General features: G+C 54.8%; 1 protein-coding gene across 1 annotated transcript; it reads right to left on the bottom strand.

Moving 5' to 3' along the window:
• Positions 1-3313: 3313 nt before the first annotated feature.
• On the bottom strand, positions 3314-17365 carry RD3 (RD3 regulator of GUCY2D). Its single transcript, XM_037136984.2, has 3 exons — positions 17211-17365; positions 6736-7218; positions 3314-5055 (listed from the first exon to the last, which is right to left on the bottom strand). Exons 2-3 carry the CDS (start codon positions 7029-7031, stop codon positions 4758-4760), a joined length of 594 nt encoding a protein of 197 aa, XP_036992879.2. The 5' UTR covers positions 7032-7218; positions 17211-17365; the 3' UTR covers positions 3314-4757.
• Between the last annotated feature and the right edge of the window lie 1308 nt (positions 17366-18673).

Genomic DNA, 18673 nt, shown 5'->3' with positions numbered 1-18673 from the left:
GCTTGTGGAAAGAATGCTGGCTTCCAAGTTCAGCCTGGCACTTGCTTGTAACCTGAGGCAAAACAATGCATCTCACCTCGAGGTCAAATCAAATGAGATGATTGTAGGTAAAGCACTCTGTAAGCTGTAAAGAACATTCAAAGGTTAATTTAAAATATTTTTCTTTTTTTTCTGTATTCCCCATTCAGTTTTGTCTGCCACAGTCAGACAGATGGAAGGGGCAAGGACACTTTCTTCTTGCATCTGTTATGGAAATTAAAGGAATTTTCTTGATGACGAAGCCGTTTCTGTCCATAGCAATATTGTTGGACAGGACTATTGGGATAAAGTTGTATTTCTCCCATCACTTTTGCAGCAGCTTCTTTGCATTGTGGCTTCATCCCTTTTCTACTAAGGAACACTGTCCTCAACAGTATCTCCTCCGCCCTGTGTTCTGAAGCCTGGACTCTCAGCGAGGGCCTGAGCAGAGGGGCCCACAGCCCCAAGGAGCTGCCGGAAGCAGGTTCTAAGCTGTTAGCCTCAGGACTCAGCTCCCAGTGGAGGGAATGGCTTGTTCCTGGGATTCTACCAGCACCAAACCCTAGCCAGGAGGGGGGAATGGGCTGCGGAGCTCCCACGTTGGAGCACAGGGCTCGGGGAATGCTGCATTTGTTCCTGAGTGGAATGCAATACACTCAGCTGTGCCCATGGGAAAAAGGGGCCACGGATTACCCTGACAAGCCCAGGGGTAGCCTGCCAGGCAGCCTTACCAACCCGGAGACCTACAGCAACCACAAAGGATGGTCTAAAGTCAAAATGTATTAACTAAAAGCATTTCGTGTCCTAGACCAGTATTTTCCCCTAACAAAGGTCAGCCGTCACCTTAACTGAGCCTGTCTTTTTGCATCTGTGGTAACACAGGTTTGGCAGGTCAGGGTAAGTTCCCTTTCCCCCAAACCCCTGGAGCACAAACAGACTACAAATCCCCTCATTGTTACTTGCTATCGTGTTAATAGACAACTGTTAACTGCCCTGTACCCACCTGTGTGAAAGAAGTGTGTGTCTGTCATTTTATCTTTCATCCCCCCCCCCCACTGTTTCCGGTTTTGCTGTCTCCAGCCTCCCTGGTCTCTCACCAGCGGACTTCACGTAACCCCCGTGCGGCTCCTCCTCTGATTCTTCATGAAGAAGGTGCCGAACTGCCATTCTCTCGAACATTTCTCAATCCCTTGAATTCTGCTTCCTGGCAGTTGTCAGCAGCTTGGCTCAAATAAATGCATAAAGATTCTCTACAGGTTCGCATGTTCTTTACCCTGGCCTGCCTGCATGTCCTTCTCAGGAACACCAAACCTCTTGGACATTTTTAAAAACTTGAAATATTATTTTCTTATTTCCCCCTTGACTATGATAAAGTCACGATTTTTAGTCAATGTTTTTATTTTTAGATTAGCACCTTATTAAATCTGACGTGCTAATTAAATACAATATATAATAATATTCACAAAAAAGAAACAACTGCTAATTTCCTACTTTAACAGGGTATTAAGTAAATTTAAAATAACTGTCTGAAAGCTATTTGTTGATGAATGAATTTTGGAATAACATTGTGTTCCATTAGGAAGCCCTGTGAACATTAAGACAGACTGAAATTTCACTGTGTGTTGCACGATGGCTTCAAAGAAAGACAAGCGTTTTTCATGACCTACTCTGAGAATTCCTGAGATTTCCCCTGAGTGTTTTGGATAAATTTTAGTGTTTTGTTCCTGAGCAGCAAGAAAGGAGAAGGTTTTAGGTGGCTATTTGGAAGCATGTTTGAGAAAATAAAACACATAAAGGTGGAGAGAATTCTAATCAAATGAAAAGTCAAATTAGACACAGGGTCACTGCTGATTTTTAACGTTACTTCAAGGTATTAAAGGATCTTGTTTGCTGTTGAAAGAATGTTAATCAAATGAACACAGCAAGGACCTGAGTAAAGAGTGTCCTTAGTCTAATTTTCAGAATTGTTATCATTCTTGTGCAGTCATTAATTTACTGCATATTAGTACCAATGTTTTTTTCATAAGTACTCTAAGTTTAAACAGTGCTTCATTGTGGAGTTAGCACAATGTGACCAAAAATAAAACAGACTGCAGTTTTCTTGTGAATGAATGGGGCTTGATTAGATCCTCAAAGAAATAAACTGCAAGAATACTTGTTGGGAACTGCCCGAGAAATCTGAATATGGACTGGGTACGAAGGGATATTAAGGAATGACTAATAGCTGTGTTGGGAGCAATGGCGTTGTGACCGGGAAAATGTCCTTATTCCTTTGCGGTGCAATTGAAATTATTCAGGGTGCAGTGTCATGGTGTCGGGGTTTATTTCAAAACACTTCACAAAACAATAAATAAAGCAAATATGGAAAATGCTAATAACTCTTAAACTCTGGTGATAGGAATGTGGGGACGCCTTACACTTTCCCTCTATTTTTCTGTATTTGAAAATGTTGGTAGCAACCACCAAAGTGTAACCACTCAGTGCTCCGACTCCACTGGCTCCCTCTAGTGGCCGTTCGTGTGAAGTTGCATGCAAAAGCACTGTCCTGGGAGTCTTGAGTGTCCCCAACCTCACCCCTTCAGCTGCCAATCGCTGCTGTCACACCCTCACAAGGAGCCTCTCCAACTGTTTTGTTCTTTCACATGTTGACTTTTCAAACTAGCAGCTGAGGCAGACATCATTACTCCCTTTAATGGCCTGAATCTCACAGGCGTGATTCCCAGCTGGGATTCGCCGCCATAGGACAAGTGTCCAACAGGGTGGGGGGGGGTGTCCATCTGTCTTGACTGAGGTAGGTGGGAAGGCTTTCGCGGGTGGCCAGTTACTTCAACTTAAAAAACAACACGACATTGAGAGCTGCAGGTCTTTCTTTTCCTTGGGGAGAATAGGTACGTGCAGGGTGGCGGGGAAGGTGGAAAACATCAGACATTCTCCTAACTGACCTCTGAACCCCACCTCCACCACCAGGTTGCCCCTGACACCCCATTTCCTCCTGCTGGCCCACAGCCGGGGCACCCAGAAAGCTCCTGGCAGGTAGATCCTTTCCCATTTCTTTCCCAAAACTCCTGCTCCTGCCAGCTGAGTGGTCTGCTTACCAAGGGTCTCTCTGTTTGATCCAAAACTTGTTTGTACCGGTTCTTATTGTGATTCAAGGACACGTGGCCCAGTAAACCCGAGTGTGGTGGTGCTATCAGACAGCCACACACGTCACACACATGTCACACGCACATCTGACACACACCTCACACACACCTCACACATACATACACAGCGAACAGTGTGGACCTATGTTGAAAGTTTCCCAGTTAATTGAGCTTTTTAGTGTCTTCACATAAAATATGTAAGATGTTGAAGATTTTTTTATTGAAATGATTCTCAACTTTTACCAGTTATGTGAGTGAGCTAATCAACTCCACCTTGACAGTGTCAGATGAGAGGTTTTCTCCACCCTACGATTCTCTGTCTAGATCCGAGTGAAAATAATTCAAAATCAGATTAAAACACCCTTTTTCCACTGAGCGTGGTGAGGGAATATATGGATTCCCCCCTGCTGACTTATCTTCTGGCCTTTTATTTACATTACAGTTAAGATCCACTTGCATTTTCTGAGTGTGCGTGAATAACTGGGGAGACTTTCCCCACCGTCCCCCCCACACCACTTCAGCCCACAGAGTGAGGCCTTCATCTTCACTGTGGGTGCCCTGCCCAGTGGCGAATCCACATGCCCGTCATCAGGCTCTAACCTGCAGGGAGGCTCTTCTGAAACACTGCAGGTGCCTCCACGTCAGTGAGGGGTCTGGGCGCTGCCTTCCCTGGGGAAAGCCAAGAGCAGGAGCGCTTGGGTTCAGAAGGGGCCAGAGTCAAAGCCCTGGGCTCTCCAAAGCAGCGAGTTGGGAGGCGTCTGGAAGAAGCTACTGGGGACTGGCAGCCTCCCAGGTGGTGGCACCGTGGGTTAGGGTGACGGCAATCTACCTCCGCCCCAGCTACCTTTCTTGGGGAGCAGCTTGGACGCCAGGATAAGAGAAGGTCAGACACAGGCAGGTGCGGACGCAGTCTCTGGGCCTGCCCCGTCACAGCCCAGGACTCAAGGACTCAGGGACAGAGACCACATCCAGGAACATTCTCACCACCCGTGGGGGTCTGAGTGCCATTCAGGAGGAAGGAGCCTGGCCCTCTCTGAGCCTCAGTTTCCTCCTTCACTAGCCAGCAGAGTGGACCTGTGACCTCTGTGGCCCCTTCCAGCTTTGCTGATTCATGCACGAGGCTGTGACCCACCTGCAGTGGTGAGACCAGCCAGTCACCAGCAGAGAATGGACGCCCCCCAACAGGTCCCTCATCGTTACCCAGGGAGACGGGGTGAATGGGACAACTCGGAAGCTGGGATGAGGGCGCAGGTCTTGGCAACTCTGCCCCTTCCAGGCAGAAGCAGAGACGGGATGGGCTGCGGTCTGTCTGCCAAGCCCCCGAGGCTCTGCAAGGCTGGGAGGGGCTGCTCCAGCTACTGGTGACTGACTGGGGTAGGGAGGGGCCCCTGCTTTAGCTCCAAGTGCTTGCTGGTCTGGGCCCTGTGGCCCATGCCCAGCGGGAGAGGGAGAGGGTGGGAGAAGGGGGACGGGGATGGGGTAGGGAGGGGTTGCCTCTGGCTCCCAGTCCGGGCGGGTGGGGAGGTTCCAGGACCCAGACGGTCACAGGTCCTCCATGCCCTCCCCATGCCCCGAGCTGGGGCAGGTCCGGGCAGGTCAGTCCTCTTTGGGCGCCCGGAACTCGGGCATGCTCCAACTCCGGGGCGGCGGCCGCGCGTCCCGCTCCACGTCCTCAGAGATGGTGCGGATGTCGCTGGCGAAGGGAGAGATGCGCGCGCGTGTCCTGAAGGCGGCCAGCGCCTGGCTGCCGCGGGGGCGCAGGCTCCACTGCCGAGTCAGCTTGCGGGCCTCCTCCTCCTGCTTCATCCTCTCCAGCACCTCTTGCAGCACCGAGCGGAAGAGCTGGGACACCTCCTGCACCTCGGGCTCCTGCTCGGCCATCAGCTGCCGGAACCTGTGCGGGTGGCGTGGTCACGTGGCTGTGGCACGTGGCCCCAGGGGCTTCCAGTGGCCCCTGAGGTCAAGTCCCAAGTCCTCCACTTCCCCACTTCTGAAACGAATCAGGAGCCACCCTGCCCTCTCATTGCTTCAGCCCATCCTGAGTTCAAATCCCAGCTCTGCCAGTCTGGCCTCCGTGAGCCTCAGCTTCCCGATCTGTACACTGGGGTCATAGTCACCTTTTGGCGAGGTTTAATGTGCTCACACATGAAAAACTCCTGGCTCTCACCTTGGGGTACTGCATCAGTGTGGTAAGGGGAGCCCACTGCCCTCTCCTCCCAGGGGTGTGAGGTTGGGGGCTCGCCCTCTCCCTGCAGGCCAGAGTGGTCTGTCTGATTAGGTCACTGCCCTGAGACTTTCCTTCCGCAGCTCCCAGAGCTGTTTGGCCACGCACACCAGGTCCCCTGTCCCCTGTCTGTGCTCCAGCCAGGAAGAATCATGCGTGTCCCCCCAGCCCCGGGTTTTCTGGCTCCCTGCAGTTTCCCAAGTGGTTTCCTCTGCCTAAAACGTCTTTCGTGGCGCTCAACAGTGAGTGGTAGTCGCCACACCCCCTTACTGCCGGGTTCTTCCCCCCCACGCGGAGAGTCGGCTCCGCTCCAGCTTTTCATTTTTCAGCAGTAACAGGAGGCCTGAAAGGTGGCCAGACGATCGTCACCATGTGTTCGTCCCCAGCTTCCCGTCACTCGTGAGGTGTGCTCTGCCCTGACTCAACCCCCCACCCCGTCCAGGGTGCTTCTGGAACCACACACATGGGGTGGGGGGCAGGGGGGATTCCATGACGCAGAGCGAGAATAGTAGGAATGGGTAAGATCCTCGGCCCAGTGGGAGAAGCGGGAGGGAGCTAAAAAGAGACGACAGAATCCAAAAGTGTGTAGACAGACCGGGGAGGAGTTTTTAGGGAACTTTTCCAAGAAGAGGTGTGCAGCAGACACACATGTTGGTTAAAGGCGGGTGAGAGGAGATTTGGGGACTAAGGGGGATTTTAAGATGGTTTCCCGTGGATCTGCCTCTCTTTACGCGTGTCTGGGAAATGCGAGTACAGAACCTGCGTTACTTTTGAAGAAGTTTGGGTTGTTGGGCTCGGCTTCTTCCACCTCGAATCCATCGGACACGGGACTGCGCAGGCCGAGGGTCTACCAAGTCACATTTAAGGTCAGGGCACTGTTGTAGCCAAGTTCTTAAATATTCAGTGCCTGAGGGCCCTGAACCACTCACACGCGTGCACACACACGCACACACACTCACGCACACACACTTTAGGAGAGCTAGTGTGAAATAGGATCGTTGTTGTTGGAGAAACCTCCCTGAGAAGGTAATGTGGAAGATGAGCTAACAGGGAAGGAGCCAGCTTGTAAAAGCCCAGGATAACTACCGTCAGGACAGAGAGAGCAGAAAGGTCAAAGGCCTGGGCTTCTCTCCTGTCGGACAGAGCTCAGGAGCCTGGGTCAGGAGCCGCGCCTGCCTGACGTCCCCCGCCAACTTTCAGAATCCTCCCCCTGCCGGGCTCCTTCTAACAGGACTGGGTCAGCCAGGCCCCCTGGCTCCAGCCGTGGTAACTGCAGGTCCTGCCCCCGCACCCACCCTCCCCGGAGCCTGCAGCCCCACAGCTGGGCCCCGCGCGGGGGCCAGGGGTTACCTGAGGATGGCGGGCCCGCAGTAGGATGGGTGGATCTTGGCGCAGACACCCTCGAGTTGCAGCCGCTCACCGGGGCTGAGGTCGTAGGTGGCGCGGGGCGTGCTGGCCAGCCAGCTGTAGTCCACTCCGGTACAGATCTTCCTGACCGCGTTGCTGCGCTCCCGCTGCTGCCTCTCGGCCTCTCGCATCTGCCCCACCAGCTCCATCATGAGCGTATCCAGCACCATCTCAGCTGGACTCCGGGAGGACGGCCGGGGCGGGGCCTCATTCCACCGGAGCCATGGGATGAGGGACATGGTCCCCCAGGCCCTGCTGAGACAGGGCGGAGCACGGGTGTCTTCTCTGGGCCCCTCAGTCAGTGCCGGTGGGAAGAACAAGGAGCAGCCAGGAAAGCTGGGACCCGAGTAAGAAGACCTGCTCCGCCCTCCCAGCTGCGTGGCCTCCAGTAAGTGGCTTAACCTCTCTGAGCACTCATTTCCAATTCTGTAAGACAAGATAGGGCTGTTGTGAGGAACAGTTGGGAATAAACATGGGATGTTCTAAGCACCACATAAAAGACATACTTGTGGTTATAACAATCCCTGAAACATCCAGACGACTAAGCCCAGAGAAACTGCCTCCAAACCCCTGCCGACTCCAGACGAGGAAGAAAACCTACTGTGTGTGGCTGAGCACAGTCTTACCCCTACGATTCGAGGGCGGAAACACACATGCACAGCACAGATGCCTACATCCCAAGCCAACCCAGCAGGAAAACACCCTAAGTTCCTCAATGCCCCGGCCTGTTGCTGAAGGAAGCTTAGAATTATACGGGGTTGACATCATCCCGAAAATGTCAACCATTTCCATTCATCCTGAAAAAGGCGCAACTTGCCCTCCATTTACTGATTCACTTATCCACCCCTCAGTCTCCCGTGGTACCAGATGTGCAGAGTAAAAACCAAAACACCCATGAAAAGAAGTAAATGTGACTGCTGGAGCACAGGGTCGGCACCGATGGGGGGAGGAAAGGAACGACTAGACGGTGAAAGGGACCACGGAAGGCTTTGTGGGTGAGAGCAGGGTGAGTCAGGGTGAGGCAGGATCAGACACACGGACTGATGGAGAAGGCGTCCCAGGTGGAGGACCCGCACCTGGGGTGCGGGCAGCATCAGCGGTGAGAGCGGGGACCTAACTCAGCAGCACGTCCCCACAGAGTCGTACCCGACACAGGCTGGGTGGCTGACTGGCTGACTGACTAGGTGAACGAATGGAAGGTGGACGAGCAGGTGAGTGGCTGGATGAGCTGCCGTTTCAGGTGTGCCCCGCTGCCTGTCAGGGTTTGCGCCTCTGACAACAGTGAAGGCAAGAGCCATTCCTGGGCTCAAATCTGAAGTCGGTCTCCGAGATGGCCCACCTGCCCTTTCTACTCCCTGCCCCTCCAGGGGGCCCCCCCTTCCAGGATCCGCTGGTCGTCTTCCCGCCTAGACTCTCCCGACGCAGCGGAGTGAAGAGATCCACTGAGCACGGTCTCCACAGCGTGGTCGCAAGGCCTGCGTCACCTCCCGAGGTGACATGCACACCTTGGGCAGCCCTCCCAGCACCCCACAGTGGCGATGCGTAGCCCGGAGAAATGCCCTTGTTAGTGCTGGAGAACCAGGCACAGATGGGGCATCATTACGGGTGGGAGTAGCCTTCCGGAGTGGCGCGAACCAAACTTTCGACTTACCCACGAAGGCTTGAGCAGCCAATTGCCTCAGCAACCATCCAGATGAGGATGTAGAAGCTCTGATCCTCCACTCGGCCTGAGCCTGCCACCCACGACAGGACCTCAGATTCCACCGAGTCCTTCCTGGGAGTTTGGGAGGGAAAAACCAACCCGGACCCCTGCTCCTGGTGTCGGGGACAGTTAGGACGTTTTCTTCACAGTCCTTAACCGCTTCGTGTGTTCAGAGGGCTGAGGTGGGCCGGCTTCCGTCCTGAGCACCAGCAGCCTCAGTCCAAGGCCAAGGGATCCCATCACTTCAGGAGAAGGGAGTCCTTGTAACTGAACGTACTGCGCTTCCCGGAGCGTTTGTGGTTTTACAAGTACGTGGGTCAGGTGGATGCCTGATACCAAAAGGTCTCATTCCGGGCGTTCATTCGACCTCACTGCAGGACACTCCAGATATGCAGGGTCAGTAGTGCCCGCAGGGGCGAGCGGCCGTGCTGGCCCATTTCACAGCTCAGGCCTTCACCAGTGTCCCTCCCTCTGCCTGGACACTCACTTCCAGGGTCCACTCCCCTCTGAAGCCTTTCCTGACCCTCCGACCTCACAGGCAGCTGGGACAGCTGTCCCCTGATGGTGCTCTGCACGGACGTTTTCCTAGCACCAGGAGCACTTTACGGAGCGTGACTGTCTCCCTCCCTCGGCGCCGCACGTCACTGTGTGCAGAGATGGCGCCTCACGCCCCTCCGGACCCCTGGTGCCGGTGCAGAGTGAATGTCAGACAAGTGAACAGGTGAATGAACACATGAATGAGGGAATGAATAACTGAACAAGGGAATGAGTAAATGATGCTTAAGTCATTACGGAGCTTCAAGGAGCAAGTCCCATAGATCTGACCTACCCTGACTAGGAGGCCATGTGTCAGAGGTCACAGGAAAGACACTCTCTCCTCTGGACCCCTGGCTTTGCACTCTCCCGTCACTCAGATATCCCCCAGGAGCCCGTGGAGCCCTGATGGTGGCCTGCGCAGCCCCTCGGTCTCTCCCCCGTAACAGAGCTGAGCGTCTGTTGTTCTGTCCTTATGGTGGACTTGAGGGGAGTCCTAATTATAACTTTTCTTCTTCTTTAAGATTTCATTTATTTTTTAGGGGTAGAGAAGGAGAAAGAGCGGGAGAGGAAACATCAATGTGTCATTGCCTATCGCACGCCCCCTACTGGGCACCAGGACTGCAACCCAGGCATGTGCCCTGACTGGGAATCGAACTGGTGACCCTTTGGTTCACAGGCCAGCACTCAATCCACTGAGCCACACCAGCCAGGGCTCTATAACTTTTCCGAAAATATTACTGGCAGATGAGATACTGGTCTGAGAGTTGTGGGGCCGAAGGACACGTGGGATTCCCCTGTCAGACTGATACCTACCCCTCCTCCCCACTGAGCCTCACCCTAAGATGTCTCCAAAGCTGGCCTTGACCCTGGTTCCCAGGAAAGCTTCTTTGATTGACTTCTCTCAACCTCCACACCCAGGGTGCCCCTCAGTACCACCAGGACACACTGCCACTGGCACTTGAGCTTTACCAGCCTGGAAGATGACTGAAGGAGGAGGAGACTGGTGAGGCCCAAAGCAGAAAGATACGATGCTCTTATTACAGCCCGCGGTACACCAGGAGGCAGGAGTTCTCTCAGTGGCCGGCCACACCCTTACTCGTTAGCCTAAGTCGGGGCCTACGAGGCCTCCCATCACAGACGACCCCAGGGACCACTCTTCCCTGTGAAACTGCTGTTTCCATGGTTACCTCCAGACCATCCTCCTTGGTCTCCCCACTCCCTGGGTCTGTCTCCCGCCCTGGTCTGCCCCTGCCTTGGTGCAACCCCTGGAGACCCTCTCAACACCGGAGGGGGCACCTTTTCTTCTCCTGGACTTCTGTGGGCTGTGGCTGTTGCCTGAGGCCCTGTCTAAAGCTTTCCCTTCATTTGAATCATTCTCCTTTCACACATTTCCAATCACAACCTCAATGTTGATAGTTGCCAAGTCAAAATCCTTAATCCAGTTGTCTCCTGAGCTCCAGATCAGGGTTCCACTTGCACCTTCACCCCAAACTCCCCATCTCTCTCCCCATTGCCTGCATGCAGTCTCTCCTGGGTCCTGCCTTGGTGGTGGTCATAACCTACTTGCCCAAACTGATGCACCAACCTTGTCTTGTCCTTTTGCCTCGTTGGAAAATTCTATATCCAATTCAGGTTTTTTTCTCCCAAATTTAAATATTATGAGCTTCCCAAATCTGTTCACTCTCTTCTCTCCTTCCATTAGTTCAAGTCTTGACCATCTGCCAAAAATATAGCTTCTGCCTCCTAACTGGCAACTCACGACTAATCCTCTGATCCGATTAAAAAAATTTTTTTGTTGTTCTATTACAGTTATTCCAATTTTCCCCCGTTGCTCTTCCCCCTCACCCCCTCCCCACTGTCACAGTCAATCCCCACCCTGTTGTCCATGTCCACGGGTCACTTATTCTTGTTCTTTAACTCGGCCTTTCCCCTTCTTTCCTCCCTTATCCCCCACCCCCTCTGGTCGCTGTCAGTCTGTTCCTTGTTTCCAGGCCTCTGGTTCCATTTCCCTCATTTGTTTGTTTTTGTTCATTGGGTTCCTGTCATAGGTCATCTGATCTTTATTTTTTATTGTGATAAAAATAATACACAATTTCCCACCTTAAGCATTTCGAGCGTGGGGCACAGCAGTGCCGACCATGTGCGTGCCGTTGTGAGACACACCTCCAGGGCTTTTCCATCTCGGAACTGAAGCCCACTCAGCAGTGACTACAGCTCCATGTTCGTAAGTGTAATTTCGTTGGAGCCTATATATGCGGGAAAACCGTTTCACTGGTTTCAAAATAGAAATAAAAACTTGCAAAAACAGAATTAATAATAATTCCACATCAGAGTTATGAAACTCCTTTCCAATGTTTCATCTAAAAATAGTCCTGATGTCGATTCACTGTACGATGCTTCATGGGGCATGGAATGGGGCCCCCGCAAGTGCCTGAGGCCTGCGAGGGTCTTTAAGTCATCCTGCACTTAAGCCCTGAGATGCTTGAAGACTTTCCATGGTTTCCAATCGTCCTCAAGATCCCTTCATGTAGATTCAGGGACATTCATCATGTGGCTCTTGCTGTCTTCAGTGGTGAAGCTGATGCCTAAACCAGAGCCACCGAACGTCCCCTCTGTCTTCCCCCAACAGCTCCCTCCAAGCCCCTGCCCCTAACTCCCTCCCCCTAAGGACTTCCGCCTCCTCTTGCCTTGAGGCCTTTGCAGGTCCCTAGAACACTAGCAGTCTCCTCAGTTCCTGAATAAGTCCTCCCTCTGCCTTTAACTCAGACTCCCGTCCCTTCAGCAGGCTTCCTGACGCTCCATTGACCAGCTTCCGGTGCCTCATCTCTCTGTTCCCAGGCTGTGGCCCCATCAGAGCGCAGTCTCAGCAAACTGGGGTCACCTGCGCGCCCTCCTCCCTCTCAGACTGAGTGAGAAACCAGGGCTGTGCGTCACCCTACCCACGACCCAGCACCCGACAGCGGGTCTGGCCCCCGGCGTGTGAGTGTGTGTGTGTGTATCTATGTGTCTGAGCTAGACGTCTACCCAGAGAGTTCCTTCACACCCCAGCGTTTCTCCCCTTTACGGGATCCATATTCAGGTCAAGCATGTAGAGGGACACATATTTAGGTCAAGCATTATCCCCTTACAAGGCCTTTTTTTCTTCTTAGTCTAGATTTGTGTTGGAGCTGAAAGGAGGCAGCGAGGGAGTGACTTGGCAACAGAGGATCCTCCTGGGGCCGGGAGAGAAATAGAGGAAAGGGGAGGTGGGAGCCGCTGGAGACACCCTGGTCTCCATGACACACCGGCCTCCAAAGACTCACATCAGGGCCACTTCCGGTCTGGCCAGGGCCCAGTTGCTCAGGCTCACGCCATGCCTCTAAACATTTGTAAGTCTAAAATGAAGCTCAAAACTGTTCATTAAAATATGTATGCCTTCCTTCCTTGTTGATTATACTTTTATAACAACATGGAGGGTCAGGTTAGACTGAGGATTCTTGGCTTCTTCGAGTTCTTTGCTGGCGCATGGCAGCAAGAGTTGAACCAGCTCCCGACCCTCAGCCTGTCCCCAACCTTGAGGGGCCTTGCAGACAGGCCTGGGACACCAAAGCCTTCACGGCCAAGGCGCCTCCTCAGTCCCACCAGCTGCTGCCTCTTCGGTCCTCTCAGGCTTGTCCACACCCTCCACCCTCGGGAGGCTGGGCCCCTGGGGGACACCTGCTCAGCCTCTAGGTGTGGACAGGTGGCTGTCCGGAAAGGGGTTTCCGGGTCTCCATACCGGAGGCCTGATCTAGAGGGAAAGTGGCCTCAAGGTGGACGCATGTCCTTGACCTCCAAGACCCCTCACCCCAGGTGGGGCTCAGCAAGAAGAAAGCCCGAGAGCAGGAATGTAGTCTGGGCAGGGGCCTCTCCCCAGGGCTTGAGGCCTGCGCCCTGACCTGGGCTGGCCTCTACAGACAGGTGCTCGACCCACGCCAGATGGCAGGGGCCGGGTGGGGAGGTTGCGTGAGCCCTGGGTTTGGTGGGCTCTCAGCCTCTCGGCCCAGGGGTCTCACGGGGCCAGGGGCGTGTTCTGAGTTGTTTTTTTCCCCAACCCTCCATTCTCTCCACCTCCAACCCTGGCAAGTACTGGAGGCTTCGACAGAGACAGGATTTCAGAGCCAGGATTTCTGCCTGGCTATTTCTGTCTCTGGGGCCAGCTGTTCTCCCAGGAGGCTCTTCAGCGGGTCTGATTAAGTTCTTAAGGGCAGAGGAGGGAGGGGGAGAGGCAGGGCTGGCCAGACCACAGCAGTGGCTGGTTTATCCCAGGGCCTCCTAGGACCTGACCCACAGCTGAGACCCGTGTGAGCCTGACTGTGACTGAGTGTCTGGGAAGGGGGTGACAGCAGGTGTGGTCCGACAGAGACACCCCGAAGCTCCATCAGAACAGAGTGGGCTTCGCTGCACGCTCTGTACCACCGGGGTTCGCCCTCCCCTGTTGTGGGTTAACCCTGCTCCCGCCCCACAGACCTGGACTGGCCAGTGTGAGCTTCAAGGCCCCTCCCACTCCTGCTCGTGCTGGTCAGGGGAGCGCACACCATGGTGACTCTGGAACCTTCCAACAATGAATTCCTGTTTCTCTTCAGTCAACGGCACCCACCACCTGCCTCTGAGGCCTGAACATTGATTGAATCCTTGTTTAAGAAACAAGTAGGACATTCGGGGAAATGGGAAGATGAGCTGGAGGTGAGGGAATGAGCGCTGATTTCCTTAGGCATACAGGTGGGAGTGTGGCTACGGGGGGTACGGACAGAGAGCCCCCCGCCCCAGGAGGCAACGCCCATGTGTCCTGGCCGGAGGGTCCTGACGTCTGCAGTGCCCTACGTGCAAGTCGTGTGCACACACGCACCACACACGCACAGGGCAAATGTGGCAAAAGGCTGACAATCGTGCAATCTAGGGGGTAACTTAGGGGTGTTCACTGCACTGTTCTTCCAACTTTTCTGAATGTTTGAGTGTATGCGTAATTTAAAAGTTGGAAGAAGTCTAGCTCAAAACTCAGTCTTCACCAGATTCCTTCTCAGTTCACTCCATCCAGCAGGCCTAGCTTGCTCCTCAGAGCCCTGCCCGCAGTTTCTGTCCCGCTCGTTCAGGGCGCAGTGGCGTTTCTCACACTGGGTGCGGGTGTTGAGGGAGCACACGGCGGTGTGTGGAGGCGGGTCCGGGGGCTGGGGCCTGAAGCCCAGGCCTGAGTTCTGACCCTCATGACTCAGCCAACACAGGCGGGAGAGCACCTGTCACTGTGCCCGGTGACGTCACTGTGCGCGGTGATGTCACTGCGCGCGGTGATGTCACTGCCCGCCTGTCACTGCGCTCTGAGCCGGGCTCTCTCCAGGAGCCTACATTCCAGAGAGCGATGGGAATAAGTAGACAAGCGACCGCCACACTGCTGAGGGGCGTGCCTAGGGGCGCAGTCCCCCTGTCCGCAGGGGCACAGCTGTGAACTGGCTACCACAACAATGAAGGCGCGCCCACTCCGCCCTGGGCAGGTCTCCCCCCCAGAGGAGGCGCCCGGTATTGGGGCGCGGCGAGTGCATGCTTCAGCGGGGAAAACCTAAGTCCAGTTCCCACAGCCTTCCCCTCCCTGCCTGTATCCAAGTCACCTTCCTAGCTCCAAGCCTCAGTTTCCCCGTCTGTAAGAGGAGGGGATAGAGTACCTACTTCTCGTTACAGCGCATATCCAATAAAGGAATGTTTGTGTAAGTGCCAAACAAACTAACGAGGCCTATGACTGTCCGTCCCCCTCGGTGCAGCGATTCTTGCCCTGGGGCCCGCAAGGACAATTCAGATGTTTACGATCTCAGATCAGGGGAAAAAACCCGTCTTTATTTCCACTGACTTTAGCTGAGATGCAGTGTTTCCGTTAGTTCTAAGTGTGGTCCACAACCGCAACAGTATCGTCACTCCACGCCTTTATCTCCAGCAAGATCGCAGATATTTTTATAACACTTTAATACCTTTCTTGAAATATCATGCAAGCTCATCATTACTATGAAATCATGGTGTGTGTTAGATTAGACCTGAGACTAGATCTTGTTATTTTACGTGTTGATGGAGAGGCACATGTATTACTATATCTCAAGTTGTTTTTAAAAAACAGGTCGATAGTTGCATTTCAATGTAGCTGGTTTCTTGTGGAATCCTATAAACTTTATGCATTTAGAAACATTTTGCTGAGAATGAGTCCAAAGGCTTTCAAAAAGTAAGGAACCTCGCTGGCTTGGCACGAGCTGGACCCCGGCCCTGTGCCTGGCCTTGTCCCAAAGCTGGCTTCTGGGGGAGCTGAGCATGCCCTCTGTTCTCGTGAAGGGGAGACTCGGGGCGAAGCCTCAGTTTACCCAGCACCAGGAGGAAAGCTCTCACTTGTCCAGTCTCTGCCCTGTGGCGTCTCTAACCCTTCCCTTCCACTCTCTGCTCTTCCCCCTCCTTCTTCTGCTCCCCCTCGAACCCCCTCCACCCTCACGCTCTCCCAGCCTTCCCTTCAGCCTATTTTTGAACATCCCTGAGGATAGTGTCTTTCTGTAGCTCCCTGGGAGAAGCTACTGCCAGCTGCGGCTCGTTAGATGCTTGGCTACGCTAGAAAAACCAGCTCCATGGCTCAAGGGCAAGAAGAGCCTGGTCCCAGATGGTTCACAGCAGGAAGGGAGCCAGGGACAGGGACCAGGATGTCTTGGTGGTGGGTACAGTGCGGCCTGGACCCTCAGAGTCAGAAGCAAGGCCCCAACTGCCTTGCAGGAAGAGCACCACAGTGCGTACTATGGCCGCCAGCCCTGCCAGCTGAGGACGGACAGCGCAGTCCGGGCCAGGAAGCTGCTTTCTTGGTACAAAGCAGGTCCCACCCAGGCTCCAGTCTCAGCTGGGCTCTAACAGCTGAGGTGGGGAGCCACAGGCCAGGGCGAGGGGCTGCCCTGCACCGAACCCAGGACCCTGAGCGCCTGCGCCAGGCTGTCCCGGGGAGCCTGCTGTCCCACCAAGCAGGCAGGGTGCTTTGCTGAAGTTGGATCCTGGGCTTGGACAGAGGCCTTGAAGCAGGTGCAGAGAGGAGGGGCTCCCTCTCTGATACACCTTGTTTTGGCCAAGGTCCAAGGCCAAACCAAGTTCACAGATTGCAAATTGGCCTTATTTTTCTTTGGCATCACAGAAAAATAATGAAAGTCATTCACCAAGCCAGGTGTGACTCAGCCAGACACATGGGCTTCTTCCCACCTCACCAGCACCTGCTCATCTTTTAGGATCCACCTTGAATGTCAGCAACCCCCTGCGGCCTGGCAGTCACTGCCCCGCACTGAGGTAGGACCCTGGGCCTGCTGGTGCCTGGCAGTGGGGCTTGTTATTGTAGCATCGGAAACAAACACGTTTCCCACTTTTTATGTTGTTTTCCCCTCTCCCTACCCGGCTATGAGCTCTGAGAGGGCAAGCACTGAAGTTGTTCAATCTGCTGGCATGCGGTAGGCACTTGATAAGTGGTTCCTGAATGAATGAATGAATGAATGAATGAATGGCATTCCTCCTCATTCTGAGGCAGAGGTGTAACCAGGAGGGGCAAGTGCCCAGGTCCTACAGAACACAGCTGGAGGGGGCTGATCCCCAGGACACTCTACCCTGACCCCACAGCCACAGCTCCCAACTTTCCTCCCAACTCGGTCCTCTCCACACCGTCCAGGCCTGCTGTGCTGGGCATGTCACTGGCGACTCGCAGAAAGCTCTGTGGCTGGGCAACTGAGTCCACCCATCACCCGTGTGTCCTGGTCCCAAGACTCTGCACCACATGCTTTGTAGGTGCTCAAGTCACAGCTCTCGGGTCAACGAGAGAATCTCTGACTTGGGTTGACCTCCCTCCCCCCACCGCATCCTCCCCGTAAAGCAGAAGGGGAGAGGCTAGGGCTGGGTGCTCCCAGACACCCTGGCTCCAGAGCAGACAAAAGCTGGGGCTCTCCGAGGGTTTATAAAGCAAGGACAGGCCACAGCCTGAGGATGCTTCAAGCCCACACACTCTCATGACCTGGCTGAGAGCTGGCGGGCCTCCCTGGGGCCACCTGGGCCCTGGCCCCAGCCTGCCACCCCTCCCAGCTCGACTGGCCGGCCCCTGCTCTAACTTCTAAAAGCACGGCAGCTCTCTGGGTGTGGAAGCCGCTGTCTCCTGGGGAGCCGGCCTTCTTACCTGGCTTTCTGAGGCCGGCCCCTGCTGAGGTGAAAGGTCCGGCAGAGTCCTGCTTTCCGCTGTCCAGTCTGGGAGGAGAGAAAGTCTGGATCTTTCCAGGGAAAAGCAGAAAGTTCGGCAGCCGAGGGAGGGCAGGGCAGAGAGACAACTACATCCTAAGCGTCTCCCTCCTCTCTTTCTTGTGGCGGGCTGCAGCCTCACGCTTTTCCCTTTGTCTCTCAGAGTTTGTGCGGGAAGAAAACAGCGCTGACATCCAGCCGGGTGTTGGTGGAGTGAGCCCGCCTGTCCCCCTGCAGGCTGGAGCCAAGGCTCCTCTGGCGTAGGGGCGGGGCCAGCTCCTAATCTGCGGTTGCCGTGGAGACCCACCTAAGCCTCTTTCACCCCTAGCTGCATTATCTGTAGGGGGAGCTGCCTGACTTGAGGAAGACACCTGAAAAGACCCAGGTGGTCACAGAGGCCCAGGACCAGAGTGTGTCCTTGGCCCCTTCCTCCCTCTGCTGTATTCAGGGTGGCACAGATGGGGAGCAAGAGGACGCTCGGCACACCCTCTGCAGAGCCCTCGGGTACCAGCCATGGGCAGGTGTTTCCAGCGGCTCGGTGGGTGGTTCCTGGCTGGAGCTCCTCTCCTTCCTCCTCCGTTAACCAGGACACAGAGGGGTGATTCCGGGGGCCGAGGGCCTGGAAAGATGCGTCTTCACCCTCACCTCCTTACCTGCCCTTCTCTTTGCCAACGGAAACTCTCTGCTTCCCTCAAGACAAGCGCCAGTGCGGAAAGTTGTCCTGACCCTCTGGAGGAGGGAGGGTCGAGCCTGGGGAAGCCGTCCAGGGCAAAGAGGAAACGTGGGCCACGGTCGTTGGTGGGCATTCGGGGCGACCTGTGGGCGGGCAGGAGCCTCCTGTGGCTGTCTGGCACCCACACACACCTGGGTGTCTCTGTGCTCCGGACACCATGTCACTTCAGACTCTCATGTCTATGGCCACAAGTGACGGCGGGCACTGTACTGGCCACTAAGCTGCATTATAACAGATCTCAGGTGATGGAGCGACTCATGGGCACATCTCACCCTGAAAGCACGGCCAGGAGGAAGTGAAACTGGCTCAGCTTGCCCACCCGCCTGCCTGTGCATCCCAGCCTGTCCCTGGGTGACAGGCTGCTCTGCGTCTGCTCTACGCTGGTTCCGCTGGGCTATCTGCCCGCCTTCCACATCCATCCGCTGAAGCAGGGGTCTGTGTCAGGAGTCGGGTCACGCACTCCTCCTGACCAGTTCCCCCACACGACAGTCCCAAAGATTGGGAGAGCCACTGGGGGGCGAGACTCCCACATTTCGAGGAGCTGACGCTGACCTCCTCCGGCCCACAGTTCCCAAGTGGCCAGGTAAGGTGGGAGCAAGCTGGGGCAGGTGACAATGAGTCCTCACCTCTGAGCACCCCACTGCCATCTGGCTCTTCTCCAAGGGCAGAAA

This window comes from Artibeus jamaicensis, unplaced genomic scaffold (genome assembly GCF_021234435.1).
Source record: "Artibeus jamaicensis isolate MK-2021 breed Jamaican fruit bat unplaced genomic scaffold, CSHL_Jam_final contig_2170, whole genome shotgun sequence".
NCBI lineage: Eukaryota > Metazoa > Chordata > Mammalia > Chiroptera > Phyllostomidae > Artibeus > Artibeus jamaicensis.
This window is presented reverse-complemented; position numbering and strand designations above follow the sequence as displayed.